Raw genomic sequence first — 15,837 nt, 5'->3', positions numbered from 1 at the left:
TTTTGGCAAAAAGTGCATGTTTTAATAGATTTTCCAAGTAATTTTTGCAATGCTGATGACACTAAACTGGTTATTGTCAGGGATTCACCCTGCCACGCCCCCCTCTGTAGCTGTCAGGGATTCACCCTGCCACGCCCCCCTCGATAGCAGTCACGCTGCTTCCCAAGATTACCTACAGCTGTGGCTCATGAAAGATCAGACTACATAAACTCACGTTCTTGAGTCACAGGCTGTCGGTCGATGTATTGTCATGCAGGTAAATCGCGTGGCTGCTCAAACGCCGGGATTCACCGCTGGCTATTTCTCCGAACTCCATTTCCTTATTGGAGTACTCATTGCCGAAAGCTTTACTTGCATTGGGATTAGGCGTTGGACATTCGCGCTCATAGAGGATACTTCGTTACGAGCGGATGTCTGTGTTTGCTTTTGTTTTCATCGGTTTATGAGTGTTTTTGTTTTTTGCACCTCAATAAAGAACATGATTGGACTTTATCTGCTTCCGCGTCTGCAGCCTGACAGTCATGTTTAAAATATAATGTACCACATCGATTTAACAAAAAAGGCAACCTGTTCAAAACATATTATGAACATCACGAAAAACAGGAAATTAATAATTTCTGGCTTAACAGAAAAACCAACTTATTGGTTCACAATACAGCCAGAAAAATTTTTTTGTTTGTTATTTGAGGCAATAACAACAATAGTCTCAGAAAGGCTGATGCAGGTAAAGTAAATCTGGAAAATTTGCTTATAACATCTGCCTTTAAGTCAATTAGGTTTAAATAATTAAGCAATTGAAATTCAAAATTCCACAGTACTGTAAGGAAGCGTGGTGGTCCCGTTTTCTAGCCGGTGGCATATTGCAGTAAAAAATCTGTTTCTATGAAGGATTTCATCCTGAAGCTTGTTGGAGGGTTACTCCTCTAAAACAGCACAGATGGCAATAGGACTAATCATCAAAACAAAACAGGTTGCCCATTAATGCTGTCACTTCAGCATCCGCAGAAGGCTGAGTGGATAAAACCGAGACCACATTAAAATGGGGAATGAGAAACAATACATAGAATAAAAGCAAATCTATTTGGGTGTGTTTCCATTTAACATATAAATATAATCCTTAAAAAAGCCAGAAAACACCAGTAAAGACTTCACTCCATTGTATATGTATAAAATGTGCCACTTGATTTCCTCACTCAGGAGTGTAAGCATTTTTTATTCAAAAAACATAAAAAACTTTTATGTCATCTTCATCCCAGGCACCATTTCCCTAATTCATTTGGGAAATATGTTTGGAGCAGATACGCCAGTATTTATGTGACAGTTATTGAACAGTGCATAGCAAGAATAAAATTACATTCTGACGTGTGTTATATTTGTTTGAGCAACTGAATAAGAATCACAGTTACTTAAGTAAAGTTGGCACAATATTTTAAAGCAAAACGCTGTAGTAAAGCAATAAACGTACATTAATAAACACTTAACAGATTAGTAAGCATATGGTTATGGAAGTTTAGCTAAATGCAATAACTATATGTACAAAAGTTTGACCTTTTTTTTGAACACCCCCTTCCACATTTAGTCCCCATTTGCTGTTATAATAACCACCACTGTTCTGGGAAATGTTTCACTAGATTTTGGAGAGTGGTGGTAGAAATTCGTGCTCATTCAGCCAAGAGGGCATTAGTAAAGTCATGTACTAATGTAGAGTAAGGAGACTTGGGATACAGTGCAATTAATTCCAAAGGTGTTTAAATAGGGTTGAGGTCAGGATCTTACAATCTAAACCATGTGAACCATATCTTCATAGAGCTGGCTTTGTGCACAGGGGCATTGTAATGCTTGAATAGATTTAGGTCTCATAGTTAAAATGTCCTGCTACCACATGCAAAGACATCCAATACTCCATCCAATACTTTTTTGCCGCCGAGATTTTGGTAACAGTTTAAGGAAGAACCTCATATGGCTGGAAAAGCCAGAAAATAACATTAGTTAGCATTATTAATGTTAATTTTATTTGACTGGTTAATGGTTATTTAACGATTATTATTATTAATGAACAGTTTTTTAAGGCTGTGTTAAGTAAAGTATATGACGCAGTTTATTACAACTTTTTGGATTACAACATATGTATATGTATATCATTTTGAAATGCAGAAAAAAGAAAAAAGAGAAACTGTTGCAGTCAGACTTTGGTCCAAAACACAAATAGTTAGCTATGCTAATGACACAATACAAATTAAGCACATGGACCACAGCCATAAAATAAATGTGAAAGCTTGTATGGACCAATGCTTCTGTCATTTCTCTTATCTCAGTTCAGTTCTAACTGAGAGAAAGAGTGAGAAAGATGGAGAGAGAAAAAGAGAGAGAGAGAGAGAGAGAGAGAGAGAGAGAGAGAGAGAGAGAGAGAGAGAGAGAGAGAGAGAGAGAGAGAGAGAGAGAGAGATAGGGGGGGGAACACAGAGAGAGAATTAAATCCATTGTGGATAATTAAATCAGGAAATCGGTCCATTTTGCATGCAGTGGTCTGTAAGAAAGCCAGCTGCCATGGGCTATCACTTGTGTATGCTAGCAAACACAAAGTGATCATCTCTCCACACATAAACTGCCAGAAACTTTGTCCACCCTCCTTCTTTTCACTGACCCAGTGGGGAGGGCAGACCAACTGAGGAGCATTCTGGTACATTCTGTTTCAGATAATGCAGATCTCGAGATTCAAATTGTGTGATTAGAACACTGGCAGGGGAGCCAATTAGTACTGGGTGTTGGATTTTGTATTCTGTCCCAGTCTATTGACTTCAAGTCTGCATTTCTCTCTCACATTTTCTGTCGTATTGATAAAAAGGATAGAAAAAATAGCACCCAGAGCTTGAAAGCTTTTCAGATTAGCCTATTTTTCACACTGAACTTATTAACATAATTCATGTTTTATTGTTGTCTGCTATTTTAATGTTTTTTTTTGTTTTTTTTTTCCATCTGTCTGATTTGCATTGCAAATTTGATAACACAGTATATACCTCATAACCAGGAGTGAAACTGACAGAGTTTTAGATATACATGTAAAAATGAATCCCCTTAAGCTCATATGTGAGGCCAGATAAAACTCCTTTCTGAATGCTGAAGTACACGGGTGACAAGTTCACTAGATACATTTAGTCACTTAAGGGGGAACAACATCTCCAATGAAATACGATATTTCAAAGTCTTGATATCTCAGAGATTCAGAGTGTGCATTTTGTGCTAACTAATGACACTTTTTTTCTTTTTCTTATGAACTGGGTGAAGATAAAGCTCTTCATGTTTAATCTTTTACTGAGAACACCAAGGCAGATATGACAAGATCCATTTCCTGTCTGCAGTCTTATCCTTTGTGTGCAATCATTTTGGGTTTTTTTTGCAGCCGTTGAACACAAATATTAAGATACACCAGTAGAGTTGAAATACAATGACACAACTGCATCTCTATTTGTTTAGTGTTCCAAATATCTGAATATGTCTCTATTTGGATTAATACATGAAGTGGTTGAGGTCTTTTTTTTTCCCAATGAACTCCTAATAATATTCTCCTCCAGAACTGATATAAAAAATATCCAGCAGTGTAGTCATGCTGTGTTAATTCTGGTTTGACAGTTCTTCAACTTCAGCTATATATTTCAAGTTCACAATTGGTCTTAACTACTCTTTAAAATATATATATATATATATATATATATATATATATATATATATATATATATATATATATATATATATATATATATATATATATATTATTTGGTAACAAATTCAGTTTTTTTCTATCTCTGTACTAAATACTCACCTAATTCAAACTATCATAACCCTGAATCGGATAAATGAATAAGTGCGGCAAAATAATCTCTAGAAATGCATTAATCATGTTTATGTTAATGAATTCAACTTTTTTATTTTGCTAAACTTTTTTTATTAATAAATAAATAAAAAATTAAATAAATAAAAAAAATAAAAAAAATAATAGAATGAGATATAATTAAATCGAATGCCTCATTTTTGTATTTGTACTTTTTCAGAACACATTATCTGTTCATTGTGAGTAATGCATTAATTTTCAATTGCATCCCTCCATTATCTTTACTGTGACTCATTTTATAGTCTTTTGTTGAAAAAAAAAAGGAAAAGAGAAATCTTTGCTATTGAAATGCTTTCTGAGTTTACTTGAACCACGTATTGGAACAAGCAGTGTGTGAAGCATTCCCTCTTCCTGTGGCCTGAAAACATGGCATGCCGTCAATCTGCGATGCCTATGGGGTTTGTTGGAGTACTGTCCGGTTGTGTCTGACAAACATGCTACATTATACCCCGTCCTCTCTGCCAGCCACTGTCACAGTTGTCAGTATGGTACAGCTTTTCACCGCGAAAAAACCCTTGAGATTTCTCTGTTTCGCAGACCCCCCACCCCCCATTCTTCTCTCTATCTCCATCTCACCACCCATCTCAGTTTGCACTGATTTCCTTATGCACCCCTTACAGTGAAGCTAATCCTGTTACTCAAGCCATAGTTTTAAAATGTAGTGGTCCTTAAAAAAAAAGCAATATTATAGTAGTTGTACTGTGAGTCATCTTTTCCACCCCAAATGTCACAAGTGCAGTAAAATTAGCAAATTAGAGCCGCATGTTTAGGTATCAGAAAGCTATCCACAATGCTTTGCTGCAACCTAAGCTTCATTATTCATACAATAAGATGCTGCAAACCTGGGAAACCATTTACTGATCTTACAGAAACAGTCCAGGCCAGATCTCAGCAGTCAGCGTCTGCAAGCAAAGAGCCTATCATTTACAGCGTTCTAAAAGCAGACTACATTTTCAAAGTATTTCTAGGATATAAAATCACAAAATGTGAGTGCTATTTTACTCTCTCTCGGCAAAATTAATGATGCACTCAACAGCATTAGAATGCTAAATCTGAATATTGATATTTAAGAGATGCAGGATGTCTTCGAAGACATCCTGCATACAACAAATATACTCAAAATAAGAAATAGGAATGCTCAGAAATGTTGAGAACACAAGACACAGGGCATCATTACAGCTGTACTGAATTGTCGCTTGGTTAAATGATGAACCCATCACCATGGGTTGATCACATTATATATTTTATTAGTTTTTATTCGCAGTTTTAGAGGTTTTATTCCTTATTCATATCACACTTAAAAAAACAAACATTTCTCCTATTTCAGTTTAGGGGAAAAAAGAGAGTGAGAGCAGTATAGTTTGTCTATGCGGCATTTATCTAAATGAAGTCTTGCATATTCATGAGACGAGTGTTTTATGCGATGCGCGGATATGCACTTTGATCAGGTTTTCATCCAGCACCAGCACTTTTCCAACAGCATAACAATTCTGTAATGTGTACAACACACAGAACAAGGCTAAAATAATTTGTCACAGTAAATGCTTAGAACATGAAGGTGAGATAAAAACTGTTAAAGGCATACATCATTTAAATGTGTTGAAGGTGTCCTTAAATTCAGGGCCCATTTTTCACTCATAATAGAGACAATGCAGTGACCTGGTATACTGCTGTAAAGTCATTTTAGTTTGACGTTCTTCACTAATTTGACTGGAAAGGTTTAATGATATTAAGAGAATATAGCAGACAGTCTGAATACTACCTTATGTATTAGCTATGTGTTCTTAGCAATTTTTGACCACAGACTATGCTATAGCTTATCTGTCCTTTCAACCTAGACGAGTCTGATTGCTAGCATTTTTTTGTATAATGCTACAAGGCAACACCTTTTAGTGTAAATTCACAGTAAGGTACAGGCAGCTGGATTGCAAGTCACTTATTTATATGGCTACTTCCATGTAGTTTATGGTGTCTATAGCAATATATTGTATTTTTACAGGTGAATATTATAATGTTATTTTTACATCGTAATTGAAGATTAAAGCATTTATTTGTTATTGCGTAATTAAGTTTTTCTTTCATTGTAAGCAGAAAAAAAAGGAAATGGCAAAGAGCATGAGTAAAAACCTTTTTTTTTTTCCAAGCAAAGAGCAAAAATTGGCTTTTATTAATATAAATATAAATATATAAATATATATAAATATAAAAAAAAATATATATATATATATATTTTTTTTTTTACAAATTAAACAATGCAGCGATCATATTTATAACCTTTTCACAAATATGAACAAATAGTACAAAACAATTGAGAATGGAAAGTTTTACAGAATTATATCTTAAATCTTCATCAGATTATTCAGCCTGAAGTGACAAAAAAAAAAAAGCAATTACCAAAACATTTTCCAGAGCAGGTTGTACAAATGATTTATAGTAAATTCTGCCGTATAACATTTCATATCAAAGTTACTTTGAGAAGAGTTCCAAAGTCTATTTATCCTCATAACAGGCACAAATGTCAGACAAAAAAATAATTTTTTGTCCTCTTGCACAGTGCTGTCTATTTATCCTCCTCACAGGGAAGCTAATGTCTGAAAAGCGAACCCACGCTCATAAAACTACACACAAATTCACAGACCTTATTATCTTATTAGCAAGTTCCACTGACAATTCAGGTTTGGCTGCGGTACAGGCACAAACCTCTGTTCCCATCATCAAAGAGAAGTTAAACTCTATTGGCTAGACATAGAAACAGCTAGATCTTAAAAGTAGTATGAGAGAAAAAAGTGAATTCCACAATCTAATGTTTCCATAGTCTGATACTGTAGGGGTGTAGCAGACTAAAAACATAAAACTGCAGCCACTCTGTAAAAGATAAAGCATGGTTTTTCTTTCACTCTCCAGCTGCTTATCTAATAGTATATCATAAGAACTCAAGATCAGTTTCAATGAGGCTGAAACCACAGCAAACATAATGACTCTAACATCACTAATGGGGTCATGAAAGCTTCTGCTGTGCTCTTGTCAGAAAATGCGTTTTCATTATGCTTTATACCCGGCCCTCAACAAGCTAGACATTTCTTTCAAGCATTCCACCACCATGATGATGGATTTGACCTTCAGGATATGTCTGAATATGTGTATCTTTCTCTGAATGTCTCGTGAGAGGTATTTTGAAGGTGGAATCAGCTTTCCCTATGCCCACAAGAGTAATTGGTTCAAAGAGAGCTTACTAAACTGTACAGCATGTAGGTGCTATGGAATTTGAGTCATGAGGAGGAAACAGGCACCTGTATCTGTGGTTGTTTAAGGAGGAGATGTTAGAAGGGGTATAATAATATAGATAAAATAGGTTAAAAAAGATCAGTTTTAGTACATTACAGTGGAGGACTAGTTGTCCTGTTGCAAACTTGAGATTGTAAAATGAACATTGAATAGACATGAAAAACAAAAAAAGCAGATGCTGGTCTGGATGGATGGATGAATGTGTTACTGCTGATTGGCTGACATACAAAAATATTTATAAGCCTGTTCTGAACTGTTTTGTTCTGAACATTTAAGGTTGGTGTTACTGTTGTCACTTGAATGTGATCCCCCACTTAAACCAAGCCATACACCCAGCATAATTGCCCAAATTGTGCCCTGAACCCACGACCTTGACCTTCAGATCATAATTTTCTCCTAAGTGGGCCAAAAAGCTTCAAGAAAAAACCATGAATATGCCTTAGCCTTTAGATAGATAGATAGATAGATAGATAGATAGATAGATAGATAGATAGATAGATAGATAGATAGATAGATAGATAGATAGATAGATAGATAGATAGATAGATAGATAGATAGATAACTACAGATTAAAGAGTTGGTGGTCACTCAGTGGTTAAGGTGTGTCAGAAGGTTATGAGATCAAATCCAAGCACCACCAAACTCCCACTGATCCCAATATGAAAAGTAAAAGGAATTTTCACATTTTCACTGTCTTTAGGCTGAGGTTCTGGTCAGGTGTCTCTGTCTGTGAAACGGGCGTGGATCATGGTTGCCAAATACCCAGTAATCCTGTCCAACATATTCATTTTGAAATGTGCATACTTGCACCAGACTTAATGTTTCTCTGGATTTTTAGAAGTATGCTCATATATAATTATAGGTACATACATAGGATTCGTTTGATGACCATACATTATGTGGTGTTTCAAACCGCGACAGGGTTCAAAACAGTTATTTAAATCTGGCAACCTGGTGATGGGCGGGGCTTGGTGCGCGGTGGTAGCGCTGACGGCTGTGGAGGCTGGAGCGGCACTCTGCTCGTCAGTGTGGCGGGGAGCGCGTCTCTGTGCGGGCAGTTACAGCGCAGCCTCCGCTCCGCTCCGCTCCGCTCCGCTCCGGGTGCGTCACGCCAAACCCGTGGAGTCCGCGTGCTCCCTCCCAGCGTGTCCAAAAAAAGTGCGCACCCAGCCGGATAAGGCCGTCTTCTGCAGGACAGAAAACGCACCACGGAACGCCGGTACACTTTGCCGAAGGGAAACAAGCGTGTGTGTGTGTGTGCGTGTGTGTGTGTGTGTGTGTGTGTATGTGACTGAGAAAACATCATCCCCCAAAAAAGACATTATGATGTTGAAACAGCACCTGCTCTTCGTGCTCTGCAGCGTCTGCGGGACTGTCGTTAAAGGTGAGCACCCGAGGATGCGCCGGGGTTTTTTTTTTACTGCCTGCGGCGGTGAAGGGAGTTGTCTTTGGCTGTCTTTTGCGCAAACACACACTCTCTCCCACACGCGCACTCACACACACTTATAATAGAGTGCTATCCCGGGGAGGAGATTTACCAAATAAACACGCGCTGAGAAGTTTGGTGCGCGCGCATTCTTGTGCACTGGCCTGTGCCTGCGAAGTTGCGCTGATGATGGAGGGAATGATGGAGGGGATGATGGAGAGCTACAGAGGAAGGGTATAAAGAGCTGCGTGGTGCATTTGTTTTGAACAACTTTCCCAAATATATATATATATGCACTAGAGGGGCCAGGCGATGTGGCTCAGCTTTTGGATCAGGAGGGATCTGGAGACATAAGCGTTCGTGATGTACTGCAAAGTGCACGGCTATTAGCGCGCCCTTTCATTCTGCATGTGTTTTTTTGGGGGAAAAAATGCAAGTCTAATGTTTAGTCCAGGAGTGTTGAAGGGAGCTGCGGGTGTGCTCCGATTGCTTTAGGACCAGTGCTTTCACTTGGGCTGGGTTAGGAACCGTATCCTATCGCTCCTGAATAGTTTTAGCCACATGAAATGGCCATGCGTTTTAGTAGAGTACAGTGGCATGCATGCGCGAGCGGGTTGCGCTCCCATCAGACTGCGGTATTTGCAGCCGTCTGCATCTTGGGGTCGTCCTAGTATAAAGCATAAGAGATTTTCTCCGCGATGCAAGCCTAGGACTAGAGGACAAGAAACTGCAACTGTAGCGTAATGCATCCTTGGATTGCTCATACGGGATTGGACGTGATTTGAATGTAAACACAACAGCAAAATAAAAACTACTTTGATGACCTAAACAAAAAAAAATGCATGCATTGGTTTGCCAAAATGTGACTCCTATGCTAGTTACAAAATCTCCAAAGAGGACCATGAGAATACTGTAGCCCCTCATCGTCTCTCTAGTTAGTCTGTCTAAACTTTTGCATACCCTCACTACTCTTAATCCTTGAAATCACCTTTTTTTATTATTTGCATTAGTTCTTTACCAAATGAGCCCCAAAACAGTATTGCTGTCCAGGTGTGCTTCTAGACCTCTAGAGTTTTGTCCAGGCCTAATCTAGCACACCTGATCCAGTTAATCACGGGCTTTGGTAGCGTATGAATATCACAGCCAGGTGTGTTGGACTTCAGCTCGGTTTATTGGTAGTTATCCAGCAGTGGGCACACTGTGTGAGAGAACATTCCAACATCACAGCAGATACATTAAAAGGTTGTATGACATGAGCCAACTCCCACAAATAAAAAAAAAAAAATAAAAATCCTGGTGCGATGCAGATGAGACTGACGTGTCTGTCACTGGACTTTAATCATGAGAAAAATAAATCGGATGTGGAAAGAGACCGGATTTTTATAAGCTTCAGTAAAATTGCGATACATTGAATTCCTTATTAGGCAATGTGTATTAACCAGCAATTTATAAATAATTTATTAATTTTAAAGGGGCACATAGAATAAGAGTAGAAGCAAAACTTTTCCACAGTTGCGTGCTGTCGAGATATTTCTTAAATGCTAGTTTATATATATATATATATATATATATATATATATATATATATATATATATATATATATATATATATATATATATATAGAGAGAGAGAGAGAGAGGGAGAGAGAGAAACTAATACTTTAGTTTACTTGCGTTTCCCCCCTGAATCAAATGATGAGTAGATCTGAGATTATACAATGAAATTATATGTAGAATTTATATATATATTTTAAATATATAGGCTTTTTCTCTGGCCATGAAATAGGCACATTTTCCATATGAAGCAGAGCTGTTCAGCTGTGTGCCTTTCCCATAAAAGATAACCCATGGGGCATACAGGCACCGTGTCTGAATTTTGCTCCCTATTTTCCATATAGCGCACTGTTTTGCGTGTCAGCCATTTTGTAGCATCAGCACACGATCATATTCCCTAGATAGCTAAGAACAATATGCCAGTTTCTTTCAGCTTGAAATAAAATTAAGTACAATGTAACGGCCAAACACATTGTATAAATCAGCAGTCACATTTTAGTACAAGTAACACCCAATAGTTATGTGTATTTATAGCAGAAAATGCATTTTACAGCTTCCATTTGTTTTTGGATTCTAGTTGCATCCTTGAAATCGACACTAAATTGTTATATTTCGATATTTTATTGGGCTTTAATACCAGCTGTCCTATCTATTCCTCTGTGTACAGTGAACCAGTCTGTGAAGAGATTAGTGACTAGTGAATGTCTGGAAAACCTCAGGTAGAGCTTTCATTTATTTAGAAGGAGTGTTTTCACTTCAGTTGCAGCTCGCCAACAGAGTGCTCTAAAAAATGTCAAACTGCTCCTTTCAGGCTAAAAGAATTCAACCAGATTAGCAGTTGCTCTGACGAATGAAATGATTCCCGTAGCGACCCAATAAATCGTCGCTTTGTATCCGGGATATTTCTCATGTCCACTCTTTCGCACTCTTTTGTCTCGCTGACACTTAATGTCTGCAAGTTTTTTTTGTAGGTGTGTAATCGCTATAAAAAGCTCAGGGCCTGACATCCCTTTAGAGACCAGACATTTAGGTCAGGGTTTCATCTGCTTTTCTATGGCTCTCCCCTGTCTAATCCCCACAAGAGGAGCCTTTTTCCCACCTTAGTTAGTGACTCATAGAATAAGACATTTGTACTGAAGATGTAATGTAACTCACAAATTGGACCTGTGGGACAAAAAAAAAAAATCCCCCTCAAACATAACTGCAGAGATGCCAGAGGGCCTAGCTGCACATTTGGGTGGGACGATGTGCCACTAGAGCACCTCAGTTAACTTTGGTTTATTGGTGGATTTTTGACACACGGAGTGCATCCGAGGAAAGTGCTTTTTTATTTGCAGCTCAAAGATGCCCCCCTCCGCTGCGCCAGAGAGTTAGCTTATCCTGGAAGAATGGGCTTTAAGCCTGTGAGTGCTGGCCATGGAGCTACGCTATAAATAATCCAGTGGAGGAAGGAGACTGGGAGTGCGCAGGCACCGAGCCTCACTGCTTTGTGCTTGCTGACAGATCTGCATCTACACGGCTCAGTCAGAGAGCAGAGCCAAAAAAATAAAAAAAACCCGCCACCATACAAGAGACACACTGGGCAGCAGACATGAGCTGTTATGCTGACAGCTAGCATTTTGGTCTGTTTTTATTCTTGTGACTGCTCGCTTTTTACTTCTGTGGTTTATTTATTTATTTATTTATTTATTTGTTCGTGAGCGCTTTCCATCACCTACAATTTATTAACCCCCCCCCCACACACACACACACACACCCCCGAATGATTTTCCTCTTTTCTTTAAATGAAAATCCTGACGATTAAATTAATTCCCATCGCAAAAGAACAAATGAGCATGCGCTTTCCTGGAACTTTGATGATGCAGCAAGAGGACGCCCTGTCTGTTGGAAACTGACCCGATAACATTGTCTACTGTTTATATTAATGATTAATCCCGAAATAGCTCAGTTAATCTCCTGCTAAAGCTGAAGCAATCACAGCTGTGCAAAACTACGTGGCCACGAATGACATTTTTCTCTCGCGTGCATTCCCTCTCTCTCTCTCTCTCTCTCTCTCTCTCTCTCTCTCTCTCTCTCTCTCTCTCTCTCTCTCTCTCTCTCTCTCTCTCTCCCTCCATCAGGTTTAATGAGGCTGTTCACAGCAAATTCAGAAAAAGTAGTGTGTCTTTGAAAGACTTCCTTAATGAAAGACATATATAGCTTGCTCGAGGAGGCCATAATAACTCTACTGATAAATGGTTCTGTGACACAGTCAGTTAATAAGATCACCTACCTCTGGGCATGCAGACATGATAATTAGCTTCTCGTTGAAGCCTGCAGACACAGAAAAGACAGAAAAAGAGATCACGATTATATTTGGGGTTTTTGGTGTTTAACATTCAAGTTATTGCATTAATTGAGATAGAGTGAGCTGTTTTAAATTGAAAGTGCTCATTATTTTCACCTTCAAAATTCATCTTAGGTATTTTATTTATTTATTTATTTATTTATTTATTTATTTATTTATTTATTTATTTATTTATTTTTAAACATGACTCATGATAACCGTTGTCTGGATTATCTGGAGATATTTTTTTTTTTTTTCAAGCCTTTCACACTTCAAGCCTTGTTTAATGCATCCACCCGTTTATGGCTTGAACACCATGTATATAGTGCTGCATGGCCAGAATAAATGTGCACAAACTCAAAAGATTTCAGACTGTAGTGTAGAAATATAATAACACATTCTGACCAAGATGTTTTGACTAATTACAGTTTGTTCTACAGCATATTTATAGTTGCCATGACTATGTTCTCGATTAAACCTAAATTCACAGCTGCCCTCTAATCTGCATACAGATACAGATTAGCATATAGAATGCATTGACGAAGAATTCATGTGTCCCCAATGTCTTCTACCGTAACACAAAACTATTATAATGTATAGCGAAATTTCTTTTCCAGCTGAAAATAAACCTTTGCAGTTTGTATACAATTATATTGTCAGTAAGCCGCTTTGTCAGGATCCGAGTAGATATCAGGAACGCTGTGAAAACACATGAAACTCCGAACTGACAGTGACCTGAGCTCAGGATTGAACTGTGGACCTGAACAGCAATAACACTATTTTCCAGTATTCTATTTCTGAGACCTCAGGATCATCTGATTTCATTTCCATGGAAACTAAAACTAAACTAAAACAGCTATAAACCTCTTTTTTTAAATTAGTTTACTTATTTTTGTTTTGTTATTGTGCAATATAACTTTCAAATATGAACAGGTATTGGCTTATATAACAGTCATGACATGTTTGAAAACCACTAAACCTGAAAGACCTCTGTTCTGTATTTAATAGATAAAATCGTTTAACATTCCAGCAATTTCATGGCTGTAATTAGTTCACCATTCTAGATGTTATGCGTGATGGCGGGTCACTATGTGTTTTCTGGTACACACAAAGGAATAGTATAATCTGGGTCTAGAGTCTTCCAGTGTCTGTTCCATTTCTGCATCTTGCTGTACATAGCGAAAAAGCCATCAAATACCACTGCAGTTTTATTTTAAGAAGCTGATGCTCAGATTTTATTTAGAACAAAATGTTTAGGGAGGACAGTCAGAAAATTAAAACTGGCAGTTGTTCCTGTGGCTGTTAAATGTTCACCTGTGGCTAAATGACATGACGTGTTGTGCGGCAATTTGTCATTCCACTTACAGGAGAAAAAAAAAAAACATTGGTGGCTGATTTGGGACATTATTTGGGACATAGTCTGCGATTTGATGCATAGCTATAGTACACTGGTTTCTTTCTGGGTTTTTATTGAATATTTTTAAACCTAGCTGTGTAACCAATGTCCTAATCAGTATTCTGTTAGCAGACTTCATCAGTCATTGTCGTTTCTTGCACCGTCTTTGAGCACACATTGTCACTAGTAAACACCACGTGCCTTTCGCATCTAGTGTTTTCCCTCTTTTGTGACACAGTAGGACATCAACAGCGCTTGGCCAAAAAAGCTTAAGATCAAAAACAAAACCTATCCATCTATATATCCTTTCATTCGTGTATGTATCCATTTATTTCTCCAGGAGTCTGTCCATATGTTTGTCTGTGCATTTCTGAGAAACTCCCTTATATTTCAATCCATAAAGGATTCTGAGTAAAAAATAAGTTCAACCTACAAAGTATTGGGGAAAACAAGTGTAAAAAAAAAATGTCAATAGCACAAAATGGTTTCTTCTGTCTGCTGGTATATCAAGGGATTTAATTGGATGTTTACAGAAAGCTGCACTCTCGCATCTGATTGTTAGCACATTACTGTCTGGGGAAAAAAGCCTGGGCTAAAGCCTATGAAATCGCAACTCATTTAGTAAACAGAACCATCATTTTTTACTTTTCTTCCCAGCCCGCTATACCAGGCCAGAAGTGTGCCACCTAATTGCCTTTTTTTCCGGTAGTGTCTCATTGAATTGTATTTAAAGGAACCTTCAAAACACATTCTGCTACTATAAGAGAGCTCTCCAATTAGCCATTTGCCTCCAATATTTGGTATTCTTTCAATCCTGGAAAAGCTGTTCAGACCGTCCTGACAGTCATAAATAAACCGAGGATGAAAAACTGTTACTGTCAAACAGCCTCATCTGTGAAGAAATATTGTCCTGCCTACAGAATGTGCAATATTTCCTTTAAAACAGTGGACGTCTTAGCGTGAAATGGATTTCGAATAGGCTTCACACCTACACCAATCTGCTTTGTGCATATGTAGGACAGCTGGACCACCTACATCATCATAATAGTTATTTACATTCTCCTGTCCAATAAGGCTGGCAGTCATTTATTCCATATCTAATGCTATAATGCATTACACGTCTGTGTCTCCCGAAGGTCACATTCTGAATATTATTCTTACCCGGAGCGCATATCGTCAATGTCTAGACCTTCAATGCAGTCTGTTATTATTTTTCCTCTAATAAAACCTTTTCAACTGAATAGATCGCAGTATGAACATCATCCAACACAAGGTCTTAACACACAACCACCCCGAAATGAAAAGAGGACATTGACGTAAAAAAAAACAACCATGCACGAATAGTCACTAATGAAAATGAATAATGAAATTCCTCATTAAAATCCCTCTTCGAAAAAAAAAAAAAAAAAAAAGCCATCGACAGCAAATCCTCAACCAAATCTAGCTCCCCTCCCCATCTCCCCATCCCGCTTCCCCCCTCAGCCTTTGCAGTGCTTTGTTTTAATGGACACATGCTAATGTGCCTAGATAAATTTGTTTACCTGCATTATGAATCTCACCGCTGATTGACGTGTCCTCGGAAAGGAGAAAGGTGTTGTGAATATTGACTAAAACGGCACAGTCAGTAGTAAAGCACGAAGCCCGGAAGCACATGGGGGCATTTGCAAATCCCTGAAACTCTGAATTTCTTTCAGACTTTGTGTATGAATGCCAACTGGGGCTGTCAAAAAAAGTTAATTTGAATGTTAATTAGTTATGAGAATGAGTTGTTGTTTTTTTTTACACATTTGAATATTAATTAGGCTATAATTTTATACAGACAGAAGTTCATATCACATACAACAGATATGATAATATTGTTGCATTTGCTGAAGCGAAGAAATTCACAAGGAGGCAATATGCATTCTTAACTTCATTCAGCCAAAAAGTTTTAGAGACATTTATTTATAGAAAGAAATTTT

General features: G+C 37.8%; 1 protein-coding gene across 2 annotated transcripts in view; it reads left to right on the top strand.

Moving 5' to 3' along the window:
- The first annotated feature begins 8,175 nt into the window (after positions 1-8,175).
- cadm2b (cell adhesion molecule 2b) overlaps positions 8,176-15,837 on the top strand; it is a 167,742-nt gene continuing 160,080 nt past the window's right edge. For both annotated transcript variants that reach the window (XM_083548424.1, XM_083548423.1), the window contains exon 1: positions 8,176-8,558. In XM_083548424.1, the coding sequence (XP_083404550.1) occupies positions 8,498-8,558 (61 nt within the window). In that variant the 5' untranslated portion in view covers positions 8,176-8,497. The remainder of the gene's footprint in view (positions 8,559-15,837) is intronic.

Source organism: Silurus aristotelis (assembly GCF_946808225.1).
Source record: "Silurus aristotelis genome assembly, chromosome: 8".
NCBI classification, from domain to species: domain Eukaryota; kingdom Metazoa; phylum Chordata; class Actinopteri; order Siluriformes; family Siluridae; genus Silurus; species Silurus aristotelis.
The sequence above is the reverse complement of the archived record's forward strand: the minus strand, read 5'-3'. Positions and strand labels throughout refer to the sequence as shown.